The sequence below is a fragment of the Pseudorca crassidens genome, chromosome 5 (assembly GCF_039906515.1).
Source record: "Pseudorca crassidens isolate mPseCra1 chromosome 5, mPseCra1.hap1, whole genome shotgun sequence".
NCBI lineage: Eukaryota > Metazoa > Chordata > Mammalia > Artiodactyla > Delphinidae > Pseudorca > Pseudorca crassidens.
Window position 1 is genome coordinate 136,911,529 of NC_090300.1, and position 15,005 is coordinate 136,926,533.

The following is a 15,005-nucleotide window of genomic DNA, read 5'->3' on the forward strand; positions in this document are numbered from 1 at the left end:
CACCCAGCACCTGTCAACCCTGGTTTCCTTCTGAAACCAGTTCAAATGCAGTGCCCCAAAGTACAGAGCTCTGGGCAAAACCACGAACGTGTCTAAGGTTACAATCCTTCAAATAATTAAACATGCTCTTTCTTCCACCAGAAAGTCTCCTATCCCTGTCCTTTAGAGGACTTGTGCTGGAACAGTCTGTACATGATTTTACAGATTGACATCTGCCTTTCCACTTGATCGTTCATAAGCTTCACGGTGGCAGGGCCCACGTGATTCTTACTCACCATTTTATCTCTACCCTACCAAATAACAACCCCTTGTAAATAATGAACAAATGAATGTATGAAATGTATAATTCTGTGCTACAGCAGGTATCATCTTCCTAGGACTGGCTAGCAGTTGCAGGTATCAAACGTTTAAAAACAAAATCTGTGGGGCTTCTGTGGTGGTGCAGTGGCTGAAGAGTCCACCTGCCGATGCAGGGGACACGGGTTCGTGCCCCGGTCCGGGAAGATCCCATATGCCGCGGAGCGGCTGGGCCCGTGAGCCATGGCCGCTGAGCCTGTGCGTCCGGAGCCTGTGCTCCGCAACGGGAGAGGCCACAACAGCGAGAGGTCCGTGTACCGCAAAAAAAAAAATAAAAATCTGTGGACGACAAACTGGAAACTGAGGGTATTCTGGCCATTAACTTAATAATTTTTCAGTTGAGAAAAACACTGTCACTGTTTCATTTTGACACAGTGCCAGTGTTCCACATACTAGCATATTCAATTGTGTTTTGTCCTTGTAAATTAAATACTTTCTAACGGATTACAAGGAGTTGTGATGGGTGGTCACACTTTTCAAAAAATGAAATTATAGAGTCTGCTTTATATCAGTCACTAGTCTAATCCGGGTCAACTGACAAGTCCTGTGGTGGCTTCATGTGATAGCTTATTACCTGTTATCGGGTCAGTGTGAGCGTTGGAGAATCAGAGCTACGGAAAACAGAGCTGACAGCCATGGTAGTAGCAAACCTGCTCACTGAACAGCCCCGAGATGACTCACCGGCAGGACTCCACAAATAATCTGCTGTGTGAATGAGTAGTACAGTTATTCACTTTCCTAGCAGTTGCAGTAAAGAATTTTAGAGCTTGCTGAGGGATGCTGTCCAGGAAAGGGAAGCATACAGTCGCAGGGAACTGTCACAATCAAGCAAGTCGGCGCCCTGGACTCGAAAGCACCAGGGTCTCGGTTTCCCGACTGCAAATCGGGAGACTGGTCTCTGCAGAAAGGAGCGGCTGTGTCTGCACACGGAGGCCCCACCCAGACCGAAGCCGGGAGGCAGCCTCGCACGCTCGCACTCTCTTCCCCGAGCCCCACACTCACCCGGCCCAGCGCCCTGCGGGTCCCTCAGCTGAGCCTTGAAGCGCACGCCCGTGAGCTCTTCGGTGCGGGCCCGCTTGGCTGAGCCCTCTGGGGGAGCCGCGCCGTCCTGGCCGCCCGGGGCCTTCCTCTTGGGGCGCCCCATGGCCGAGAAGGCGGGGGCGCACCGGGATCCACACACCCGGGGTCCTGACAACAGGACACACGCGGACAACCAACGCGTGTCTCGGGCCAACACGTGGGCTGAAAGGGGCGGGGCTGGCGGAAGAGGCAGGACCTCCGGAGGGAGGTCGGCGGAAGGGGCGGGACCTCTGAAAAGGGCTGTCCGACGGGAAGCAGGTAGTGAAGGTGCGGGAACCCGGCGTCCTGGGTTCCTCCTTGGTGCTAATGATCCAGCTGGCTTGCTGGCTGCCCGGGGCAAGCCGACACTCCACGACACCCCCGCTCGGCCGCGGCGGGGAGAGGCCCATCGGCGGCCTTCTCGAGCGTTCTTGGAAGGAAGAACCCCCAGGTCCTTCACTCCCGGAGGGTCCGAGCCCAGACGCGTGGTAGCAGCACAGTCAGATCAGTTCTTGACCTGAGGGCGCTCTGATGAAGCCTCTTGAACCTGATTGACATGCAGCGGGATTCGATGCTTTGCCTATTCGAGGCTCTGCGGGTTGGCCGGGAGGGTGGATGCCCCTGGCTAAATGCCAGGCGGGCTTCTGCGGGGAGGTCCTTGGTCAGACACCCGGTCCGAAGTCGTGTGGATTCCCCTAACCCTGACCCCTAGCGTATCTCACATCTCGGACCAAGACCAGCTTGTTTGGTGGGATGTCGCCCCAGACTGACCTCCACTTCCCCCAAACTAATGGGAGGACGGGCACCCTTCCGGCCATGCAGGGTGGGAGGAAAGGATCAAATGAAGTAACGTCTGTGAAAACCCTTCGTGGACAGCACGGCAGCCTCGACATCTAAGCCACCATCATTAAAATGGAGACAGCAAAGCCAGCTGTCCTGAGCAGAGAACATGATGCAATGCATGAAAAACTGCTCTGATGGGAAAAAAAGTACTGTGTGTTTTTGTAAGATGTTATTAATTGGCTTGAGAGTCACATTAAATGTTCTGAAATAAAATGGAGGCATAAATAAATAAGTAAAAACAGGCTGGTGCATTTTTTAATACAACTTCATCAATACTTGGTTATGTGTTCAAATAAATCATGATCCATTAGATGAGTAATTTGGTGATTGCAGGAATTGTCTGTCAGCTTGTCCTTTAGTTTCAGGAAGTACCCTCCTGTGTTCCGTAAGCAGATCTGTAGTGAGCATCTGAGAACGTGGTTTTTTTGTGGCCTGTTGGAGTTTCAGAGTCTCTTATAAAAAAAGTCTATGGGGTTGACCCTGAGTCCCTCACCTGACAAGACTATTGTGCCTGTGGAAATGTCTACCTTGTAGGCAAGTCAGAAGGAGTGGCCTGAAAAGGTCTGAGCTCTTGCAGTGGTACTAAGAGAAAGGGATATGCCCAAAATTCAGGCTGTAAAGGGCAATACTCCTGTTAGCAAAGACAGACTTAATTCTGACTAATTGTCCACATGGGTTCTCTTCTGTGGTTAATTGCCAACCACCAAGTTTGTTTTCAACCAGGGTGGACCTGACCAAAGAGACAGCAGGGAGAGGTAGGAAACACTCAAAAACTATTCAGTTTCTGCCTGTGTGGCCTTGGGCAAACAAAGACAGAGAGTGTGGGAGAACTTGGCAGTACTACCCAGCTGATAAGTAGTGGACCACTCACCCTGTGTGTCCTAACCCCAATTTAAAAACCAAGAAACAGGGGACTTCCCCGGTGGCAAAGTGCTTAAGAATCTGCCTGCCAATGCAGGGGACACGGGTTTGAGCCCGGGAAGATCCCACATGGCGTGGAGCAACTAAGCCTGTGCACCACAACTACTGAACCCGTGCACCTAGAGCCCGTGCTCCACCAGAGAAGCCACCACAATGAGAAGCCTGTGCGCTACAATGAAGAGTGGCCCCCGCTTGCCGCAACTAGAGAAAGCCCACGTGCAGCAACGAAGACCCAACGCAGTCAAAAAAAAATAAGTGTCTATATAAATGAATACAGAGACCTGGGCCTTGAGCTTGGTTAATGTCAATCTATCCTAAAAGGCAAGTTGACTAAGTATGCTGTCAAAAAGCCTCAGGATGCAGGTTTTCAAATCTACAAGCTTATGAACTGGTCCTTGGACTGTGGTGAATTAGCTAAGGGAAGAGTCCAGCCTCTAATAGACAACCAGTTCATCTCCACTGGCCATATTTCTCATTCACATCTGTTAAGTGAGTGTTTATTGATTCCCATTTCAATCTTACAAGGTTAAGTTCAAGTTTTGGAAATGGATAAAAGGAGAAGCTTAATCAAAGACTGTACCAAGTTCATATTAAAGCATGTTTATCACGGACTCTCAGGATGTGAGAATGATGTATTGCTGTACACAAGCTGAGAGTTTACCCTGCATTATTTCATCTGGTTAAACGCTTGTTAATGCAATCACATTATAGAGAGGAGAGGTATGGAATTCCTTTCTCTATTCTGATACAAGTTTTAGTCTCTTTAGTGACGAATGTTTTAATATGACACTTACCTGCGATCAAAACTGTTCCATTATCTGCTTGTTTAGCAGTGGGAAGAATGAAGCATTCTTTCAAAAACAGTCACTATGAACTCCAGTGAAAGATAGTGTCCATAGGCTAGAAGAGATAAGTAAACCTACAGCAATATTTGCTATGTGCGTTGCATTATACAACCAGCCATAATAGATTCCAAAAAGTATTACATGGTAGACTTACCCTCAAGAGATTTACAGTATCACTGGGATGATAAGTATCATTGTGATAACCTGATAAGTTCAATCACAGTAAAGAATTTAACCAAGAACCCAAGATGATATGAGATACTACAAGGCCATGTAATAATTATCAAATGAATTATTTGAGCAATAGATACATCACATTAGTATGATCCAGGCTAGGTTGTTGTGAGTTTCTTACCGAAATGAGAGTAAAGCAGAGAAGAAAACGGAAGCATCGTATTTGTCTATTTTTCTCCTCTGAGACAAAGTTGAAGAAAAGCAGAAAATGTTCCCCTCTTGTCCAATATGGAACTAGCCAAAGTGTGAGGCCAGTCGATAAAAATCATGACATAGATGATGCTTGTCTTCTTAAATTTCCCCAAGTCCACTCTCTGCTCACCTCCCCACACATGCACACACAGCACCTTCTTGCTGCCCCCATCTTCCCAAAGCCCCAGTTGTTGCAGCTTTCCCAGAACTTATATCCCAGGACAATGCTTCCTCCAGAATTATTCATTTTTCTGCCTCCCTCCCTATGCTAAGTCCCCCTTCTTCCCCACACTTTCTCCTTAACCTGTTTCCTTACGAAAGCTGTTTTTAGCTAGCTATCAGAAGATAGAGAAATTTGGTGAATTTACCATAAGGTGTTGGAGAATAATATCAACTTGCAGCCAACCCATGAATATTTTTACACGTTAAAAGAGGGCATTTGGAGATCACAACTCCCCCAGTGAATTTCTAGTAGTTGCGTTTTAGTCACTGTGACATTGAATGGGGTCTGGAGCTGGGGTACGAACAGGCAGGTCATGGGCCAGGAGGCAAAGAGCTTCTGAACATTCTGCGTGAATCTGCCTGTGAATTCCAGCCATTATCCCATATTTTATAGTTGGGGGGGTATGCCCCCGTGTTTATACTTTCAAATCCATTCAGGAAGTATGCACTCATCCTACTAGGACAATTCCCATGAGAGTCATAGCCACAATAAATACGTATTGTGTTGATGACCAGGGTTTCAGATCAGACTGCTCGAAAATACTAGGTTATTGAGTTGATGGCCCTAATCTTTGAACAGTGAAATGTAGCAAAATCCATACCCAATTAAGAGATTAAAATATCACAGATAAATTTCAAAGCTATTGTGAAAACTGGTCTAACATCTTAGTCATTGGACAGAAATATGAGAAAATATAGAAAATTTAAATAACAATGTATTTAACAGAATACATGTTCTTCTTAAATAACAGGGAACAGTCATAAAAATTGACTACCTCCTAGGCCACAAAGGAGGCCCTAATAAATTTCAAAAAAAAAAAATCAACATCGTACAGACCACGTTCTCTGACCATCAGGCAATAAAATTTGACTTGATAATAAGAGGATAGGTTTTTAGAAATCCCATAAGGGGCTTCCCTGGTGGTGCAGTGGTCAAGAATCCACCTGCCAATGCGGGGGACACAGTTTCAAGCCCTGGTCTGGGAAGATCCCACATGCTGCAGAGCAACTAAGCCCATGCACCACAACTACTGAGCCTGCACTCTAGAGCCCACGAGCCACAACTACTGAACCCACGTGCCACAACTACTGAAGCCCTTGCACCTAGAGCCTGTGCTCCACATCAAGAGAAGCCACCGCAATGAGACGCTCGCGCACCACAACAAAGAGTAACCCCTGGGCTCGCCACAACTAGAGAAAGCCCGTGTGCAGCAGTGAAAACACAACACAGCCAAAAAAAAAAAGTCATGTAATTAAAAAAAAAAATCCCATAAGCCTGGGAGAGGGAAAACAAAAACAAAAACAAAACTTCTAAGTAATCCTTGGGAAGCATTAGGGAAATTATGAAAGACTTGGAATGCAATAAAACGAACACTTTACATTGCTTAGTCTATGGGACACAGGTCTTAAAGGAAAATTTACAGCTTTAAGTACATTTATCAGAAAGCAAGAAAGGTTGAAAACAAATTAACTGATAATACACATTCAAATCAAGAAATTGGAAAAGGTACAATAGAATCAACCCAAAGAAGTAAGAAGAAAAAAGTAGCAAAGATAAGGAGAGAAACCAGTTATAAAGAAATTGAGAAAAACAATAAAGAATATTCACAAACCAAAAGCTGATTGTTTTTTAGATTAAGTAAACAAACCTGTGGCAAGATAAATGAGGAAGGAAAAAGAAAAACTGCAGAACAACAAGACACAGGAGTAAAGGGGGAACACAGGATACAAACATAGGTTTCTAATAGTAAATATTTAAATGTATTTAGAAACAACTATTCACAAAAACCTTCAAAACTCCAAGAAGTTAACAAATTACCCTTCTGGAAAAGGATAAGAATCCCAAAACTGACAAAAAAACACTAGAAAATTTGGATAGACCAATAATTGTTAAATAAAATGATATGATAACCAAACCTTTCCCAAGGTACAGGTGATTTTCGGGTGAGTTCTTGCAATCTTTTAAGAAACAGGTAATCTCTACCTTATTCAGTTTGCTTCATAAAACAAAAAAGAAGGAAAGATTCCCAACATCTTTTATGAGGCTAATCTAACCTTAAACAGAAAACTAACCATAGATAATACAAAGTAAGAAAATGATGGGTTTATTTCACTTATGGACATAGATGTGTGTAAAGAAAATATTAACTAACCTAATCCAACACTGCACTTAAAAAAAAAAGACACAAAATACAAGGATGGTTTGATGTCATGTCTATGTAATACACCACATTAACGGATTAAAGGAGAAAAATAAATTATCTCAATAGATGGAAAAACGCATTTGAAAAAATACCTAGTCATGATTTTTTAAATTCATATAAAACTAGGAATAGAAGGAACTTCTTTAACTTAATAAAGATTATATGTACCTAAAACCTACAGTCACCATTTTACATAATGGAAAGATTTTAGATGCATTTGAATTATGACTGGGAACAACAGGAAAGACACAGATGAATTCACACTCTGCTGCTCTCTGTTACTAGAGGTCCTGGTTAATGAAATAAGGTAAGACAAAGAAACAAGATATGGAAGAATTAGAACAGACAAAACTGTCATCTACTTATAAAATTCAACAGAAATACAAACTAAATAAAAGTTTAGCCAGGTTGTCAGATATAGGATCAAGTTACCAAAATTGGTATCATTACCTCTACACTAGCAATAACTAATTTAAAAATGTAGCAGAAAACAAGACACCATCACAAAGGAAAAAAACCTGTAAATTATTTCAGAATTAAACTAAAATAACTGCACAACATCTTTAAGGAGAAAATTGTAAAAGAAGATCTGACTAAACAGACAATAAAATGTTCATGGAAGAATGTCTTCACAGTGCACATTTGTTAGTTAATTCTTCCTAAATTAAGCTATAAAACAAATTATTGCCATTCCAGTCAAAATTAAGAAACTCAAAAAAATCATGATAAATTTGTGTGGAAAAATAAAGGCCTATGAGTAGCTGAGTCCAAAATACTTCCTTATCATGCATGAAGACATATCTTAAAATTATAATAGTCAAATTAGAATGGTAGTGGTAAAAAAATATAGACAAATAGACTGGCGTAACAGAATATAGACTCAAAAACAGACCTGTGTCACGGAGGTATAGGTTAACAACTCTGAAACTGCTTTTATGCATCCTGGAGTTAAACGAATAAGCAAATGGTTGGAAAATGACGGGGGTCAGGTTTCTCACTGTTGAAGAGGGCAGTTACTAAACAACAAGGTAAGGCTAGAATGAACCCTGTGGGACTGATAAGAGTTGGAGATATCACTATGATCTCATATTTAACTTAATATAAACAGAGATAGATTGATACAAAAATAAGTATAGATATGTATTATACCTGGGTTTGTACACATGCATATATTTCCTAGCTCTTTTCACTGACAGAACCTAGAAGCAGTGACACCCCAGTAGCAATGAGCACAACCAGTGCCCACATCTTGATTTCTAATACCATTACCAAATAAAAGGAACCAGGACACTTTGGAGAAATGGCAAATTCTAGGGCTGGGACAGAGCATATATTAAACAAGCCCTGAGCATCTTGTAGCACCAGAAAGTAAGACATGTTTCCCCAAAAATGGAGGATATGTCAAAGGGACACAGGAACCAACTTGAAATAATTCCCAATGCAACAATTTGAGTGACAAAATAATTAACATACTATTGGATTATAATCCCAGATATAAAATAAATGTACATGCCTATACAGATTATTAAATGATTGTATAAATAAATAAATGGGGAGAAGACCTTTCTTACAAGGTAAGATTCCTTACAAATCTTCTTACAAAAGTAATCCAGGGCTTCCCTGGTGGTGCAGTGGTTGGGAGTCCGCCTGCCGATGCGGGGGACGCGGGTTCGTGCCCCGGTCCGGGGGGATCCCACGTGCCGCGGAGCGGCTGCGCCCGTGAGCTGTGGCCGCTGGGCCTGCGCGTCCGGGGCCTGTGCTCCGCGGCGGGACGGGCCGCGGCGGTGAGGGGCCCGCGTACCGCAAAAAAAAAAAAAAGTAATCCAAGTAATATATGTAGTTACTTCCTGCTCCAAGAGATGGAGCTTAGTTCATACTCTCTCTCCCCACCTCCTCCAGTGTAGGCTTAGTGACCAACTTCCAAAGATTAGAGTATGGAAAAGGAAAAACTGTAACTTTATAGTGGAGAAACATGACAAACACTACCTTAACCAAGTGATCAAGGTTAACATCACCAGTGGTAAGTGCTGCTGCTATCAGGAACCCTTGACATGATGTGATGAGAAGGGCATTTCACGTCTATAGCATCCTTCCACAAAGCCATAACCCCAGCCCAATCATGTGAAAGACGTCAGACAAATCTAAATTGAGGGAGTCTAAAAAATACATCACCTGTACCCTTTAAAACTGTCAAGATCATGAAAAACAAGGAAACACTGGGAAACTGTCAAAGATCAGATGAGACTGGGGAGACATGACAACTAAATGCACTGTGATGCCCTGGACTCCATCCTGGGACAGGAGACGGACACTAGGGGAAAAGTTGGTAAAATACGAATAAAGTCTGGAGTTCAGTTAACAGCAATGTACCAAAGTTGGTTTCTTACTTTTAACAAAAGTACCAAATAAGCATGAAAAATATGGATATTAGATGAAACTGGATGAGGGTGTATGGAATTCCTCTTTTCAACTTTTCTGCAAATCTAGCATTATTCCAAAATTAAAACTTTATTCAAAAGAAAACAAAGACCTTTGCATATACAGGAGCTTGATATATGATAAAGGTAGCACTACGTTTTTCACAACGGGTTTTCCACCAGAACACAGCTGTCATGAAACCCATGGCTGAATCTAAGCCAAAATAGGAAAGGAAAAAACTCATATCAACGTTGTCATCACTGGACACTTAGATTCAAGCAAGTCTACCATTAATGGCCATCTGATCTACGAATATGGTGGAACTGACAAAAAAAACATCGAAAAATTTGAGAAGGAGGCTGCTGAGATGGGAAGGGGCTCATTCAAGGATGCCTGGGTCTTGGACAAAGTGAAAGATGAACGTAAGTGTGGCATCACCATTGATGTGTTGTATCACCATCAATATGTCCCTGTGGAAATTCAAGATCACCAAGTATTATGTGACCATCATTGATGCCAGAGGACACAGAGACTTTATCAAAAACATGATCACAGGCACTTCTCAGCCAGACTGTGCTGTTTTTGTTTTTGTTTTTGTTTTTCTGGTACGCAGGCCTCTCACTGCTGTGGCCTCTCCCGCTGTGGAGCATAGGCTCTGGACACGCAGGCTCAGCGGCCATGGCTCATGGGCCCAGCTGCTCCACGGCATGTGGGATCTTCCCGGACTGGGGCACGAACCCGTGTCCCCTGCATCGGCAGGCGGACTGTCAACCACTGCGCCACCAGGGAAGCCCTGTGCTGTCTTGATTGTTGCCGGTGGTGTTGGTGAATTTGCAGCAAGTGTTCCAAGAACAAGCAGACCCATGAGTGTGCCCTTCTGGCTTACACACTGGGTGTGAAGCAATTAATTGTTGGTGTTAACAAGAGGGATTCCTACAACCGGAAAGAGATACAAGGAAATCATTCAGGAAGTCAGGACCTACATTAAGAAAATTGGCTATAACACTGACACAGTAGCATTTTTGCCATTTCTGGTTGGAATGGTGACAACATGCTGGAGCCATGGAAGGTCATCCATAAAGAAGGCAATGCCCAGCACTTCCCTGGTGGCGCAGTGGTTGAGAGTCCATCTGCCGATGCAGGGGACACGGGTTCGTGCCCCGGTCCGGGAAAATCCCACATGCCGTGGAGCAGCTGGGCCCGTGAGCCATGGCCGCTGAGCCTGCGCGTCCGGAGCCTGTGCTCTGCAACGGGAGAGGCCACAGCAGTGAGAGGTCCGCGTACCACACACACACACACACACACACACACACACACACACACACACACAAAGGCAATGCCAGTGGAACCACACCGCCTAAAGCTCTGGATTGTATTCTGCCACCAACTCATCCAACTGACAAACTCATTTGTCTGTCCCTCCAGAACATCTACAAAATTGACGGAATTGATACTGTCCCTGTGGAGCCGGGTGTTCTCAAACCCAGCATGGTGGTCACATGGGCTCCAGTCAACGTTATAGTTGAAGCCAAGTCTGATGAAATGCACCATGGAGCTCTGATGAAGCTCTTCCGGGGGATTCTGTGGGCTTCAACATCGAAAAGGTGTCTGTCAAAGATACTCACCATGGCAATGTGGGTGGTGTCAGCAAAAATGACCCCTAATGGAAACAGCTGACTTCGGACTGTCCTAAACTATCCAGGCCAAATCGGTGCTGGCTATGCACCTGTGTGGGACTGTCACCCGGCTCACATTGTTTGCAAATTTGCTGAGCTGAAGGAGGTTGATTGCCGTTCTGAGAAGAAGCCAGAAGATGGCCCCAGATTCTTGAAATCTTGTGAGGCTGCCATGGTTGATACGGCTCCTGTAAGCCCATGTGTGTTGAGAGCTTCTCTGATCCCCCTTTGGGTCGTTGACTGTTCGTGACATGAGACACACAGTTGCTATAGATGTCATCAAAACAGTGACCAAGAAGGCTGCTGGAGCTAGCAAGGTCACCAAGTCTGCCCAGAAAGCTCAGAAGGCTAAATTAATATGATCCCCAATACCTGCCACCCCCATCTTAACCGGTGGTAAGAGAATGATCTCAGCCCTGTTTGTCTCAATTGGCCATTTAAACTGGTTACTAATATCAGTGTATCATAAAAACCTTCAGACGGAAAGAGAATGAATGGCACATGCGCATGTGTGTGTGTGTCAGTTTTAAGTTATTAGTTTTTAAAATCAGTACTTTCTAATGGAAACAACTTGACCAAAAATCTGGCACAGAATTTTGAGACCCCTTAAAACAAAGTTTAATGAGAAAAAAGAAAAAAAAAAAACCGAAAACGATGGCACCAAAGATCAATGGGAAAGAGATGGTGTGGTACATTGCAAAGCTCATCCACAAATCTCTCCCAGCCTGGAGTGCAAGCCTCTTGGCAGTGAGACTTCGCAGTTCCTTCCTCCGGAGGGGGAGGTGTTTCTTCACCCATCCAGGAACAGTTTGGATTCAGAGGTCTCCGCAGCCAAGTACCACTGCCACCGTAGAGTATTCCTGGCTTTGCTAGTTTAAATTATGACAGTTCTGTGCATTTTCATTATTTCCTTTACCATCTTTAGTCTTTATTCTTCAGTTTACTTGTTTTGGTGTTTGTTAACATTTTCACTACATCAACACTGCAATTTTACTTTGCTGCTATTGAAGTAATCCTGGACCACTAATTCCAAATGTAGTTATATTTTCAAAGAGGTTTTGTGTGGGGCAAATCACCCCCAAAAGTGCAGAATGCTAGGCAGGTCAACTTGAGCGTTCTGGAGATGAATAAAGCCTTGGGGTGGGGGGATGGTGACTGGTGTACACAGGGACCAGCGGACAGCCTTGAATGAGTGAGGGCGGCAAACCATGGGGGAAGAGCATTCCAAGTAGGAGCTACAGCAAATGCAAAGGCACTGAGGGGACTTCCCTGGTGGTCCAGTGGTTAAGAATACCCCTTCCAATGCAGAGGACAAGGGTTCGATCCCTGGTTGTGTAACTAAGATCCCAAAGATCCCACGTGCCACAGGGCAACTAAGCCCGAGCCGCAACTACTGAGCCCAGGCTCTCTGAAGCCTGTGCGCCACAACTAGAGAGATGCCCACGTGCTGCAACGAAAAGATCCGCATGCCACAACGCATGACCCAACGCAACCAAATAAATAAATAAATATATATATATTTTAAATGCAAAGGCACTGAGGTAGCAAGGTAATCAGAGAGTTCAGGAAACAGCAAAAGGACCATTGTGTCTGCAAGGGAGGGAGGGCCAGAGTGGTAAAAATGAGGTCAGTTGGAGAGTCAGCCAGACACAGTTTATGCAGTTCTTGTTGACAAAGTAAGGTCTTCATAATATTTGGATTGTCTAGATTTGCAGTTCCCAAACGGGGCACCAAACTGCCCAGAGTACCGCAAGAAACTCACATATTGGAAGGTTTTTATAAGTTGAGGGAAATACAGCAATTCCTGACACCTATTGCAAACCATGAACTCAAGGTAGTTCATAACTTCAACATTTAGATTGTGCTACTTTTCCTTTTTTTTCCTGCCTCTGCAGTCACATTGTGTTCTCTTTTTAAATTTTTATTTATTTATTTACTTATTTTTGGCTGTGTTGGGTCTTCGATGCTGCATGTGGGCTTTCTCTCGTTGCAGCGAGCGGGGGCTACTCTTTGCTGCAGTGCACGGGCTTCTCATTGCGGTGGCTTCTCTTGTTGTGGAGCACGGTCTCTAGGTGCAAGGGCTTCAGTAGTTGTGGCACGCGGACTCAGTATTTGTGGATCGCAGGCTCTACGGCGCAGTAGTTGTGGCACACGGGCTTAGCTGCTCCGTGGCATGTGGGATCTTCCTGGACCAGGGATCAAACCCATGTCCCCCTGCATTGGCAGGCAGATTCTTAACCACTGTGCCACTGGAAATTCCCTGTGCTACTTTTTTTTCTTTCTTCTTCTCTTCTTCTTCTTTTTTTTTTTTTTTTTTGTGCTCTTTTTCTATCAAAGATGTCAGAGCTTCACAAAGCCGGGATTTCAGTGGTTACTGTAATAAAAAGCAAGTACCAAGCAAAATCTACATGAAACAGAAAATAAGGGTGGCAGTGTCCAATCTGATTTCAAGGTTGGAGAGATAGCGATGTGCCTAATGGGTGTGCATACCCCCTTAGTAAATAACTGTGGTTATTTAAGAATAAAATAAAAAATATTTTTTCTTTTACATAATATACATTTTCCCCAAATAGCTACTTAATTAATTGTTAGAACATAAATACTTGCTAAGTTGTTTGGATCTAGTTATTTAATAAATTTTTAACAGTTCAATAATTTTTTTTGGCCTAGGGGCCCTGCAAAAACTCACTGGGACAATAAGGGCACCATGAACTGAGAAACTCTGGGAACCTCTGCTCTATACCCTTAAATGGAATTCAGTTTCATTGGTTCTGAATTCCTGTTAATGGACTTTAATTTGTTTTTTTTTTTTTTGGTTTTTGTTTTTTTTGGTAGTTTTAAGCTTCCCCTTGGGAATGATCATTTAAATTAAAAAAAAATTTTTTTTGGTAGCTTTAAGCTACCCCTTGGGAATGATCATTTAAATTAAAATTTTCTTTTTTTTGTTTACCCAGGTTTCTAGCTGTATCATTCACAATAGCCAAGATGTGGACGCAACCCAAGTGTCCATCCAAAGATAAATGGATAAACAAAATGTGGTGTATACATGCAATGGAATATTATCTAGCCTTAAAAAGGAAGGAAATTCTGTGACATGCTACAACATGGATGAATCTTGGAGACATCAGGCTCCGTGAAAGAAGCCAGACACAAAAGGACAAATGCTGTATGATTACACTTAGGTGAGGGACCTAGAGTAGTTAGATTCATAGAGACAGAAGGTAGAATGTTGGTTACCAGGGTCTAGAGAAAGAGGAGAATGGAGAGTTCTTGTATCATGGGAACAGAGTTTCAGTTTTTGAAGATGAAGAATGTTCTGGAGATGGACGGAAGTAATGGCTGTACAACAACGTGCCTGTACTGAATACTACTAAACTGCACACTTAAAATGGTTGAAATGGTAAATATTAGGTTATGTGTGTTTCACCACAATAAAAAAAAATGATTTATGAAATTCATGGACCGCAGTTATTATTCCTAAGGCAAATTAAGATTCTCACCTACAGAGGGCGCCCTTGTCAGTTCCTAGTACCTTTCCTCGGTGGGTTGCAGAAACTGCACTGTCTGAAGCTGCAGGTTTCTCCTCTCCCAGCACCTGTGCAGCAGCCCTCCCCCTTCCAGCCTCTCCCTCACCCTTCTGAAGCTTTTGCTAAAGGATTTTTACTGCTGTTGACCAAAGGGAAACAGACTTGGCTTATACATGACCACCCTTCTCTTCTCTTCCTTCTGGGAGAGACACAGTTATGAGAGGCACCAATATGGTCTATATATTCACCACTTAAAAATGGTGAACATGCACCGGTCAGAATGGCCATCATCAAAAAGTCTACGAACAATAAATGCTGGAGAGGGTGCGGAGAAAAGGGAACCCTCTTGCACTGCTGGTGGGAATGTAAATTGATACAGCCACTATGGAGAACAGTATGGAGGTCCCTTAAAAAACGAAAAATAGAACTACCATACGACCCAGCAATCTCATTACTGGGCATATACTCTGAGAAAACCGTAATTCAAAAAGAGCCATGTACCAAAAT

The 15,005-nt window shown here is 43.6% G+C and overlaps 1 protein-coding gene and 1 pseudogene across 4 annotated transcripts in view; one reads left to right on the plus strand and one right to left on the minus strand.

Annotated features, from left to right (window-relative positions):
- The window catches only part of URB1 (URB1 ribosome biogenesis homolog), a 65,118-nt gene extending 63,519 nt beyond the window's left edge, over nt 1–1,599 (minus strand). For all 4 annotated transcript variants that reach the window (XM_067739341.1, XM_067739339.1, XM_067739343.1 and 1 more), the window contains exon 1: nt 1,360–1,599. In XM_067739341.1, coding sequence (XP_067595442.1) covers nt 1,360–1,501 — 142 coding nt within the window. In that variant the 5' untranslated portion in view covers nt 1,502–1,599. The remainder of the gene's footprint in view (nt 1–1,359) is intronic.
- Nucleotides 1,500–11,333, plus strand: LOC137224337 (elongation factor 1-alpha 1-like; annotated as a pseudogene).
- Nucleotides 11,334–15,005: the final 3,672 nt, after the last annotated feature.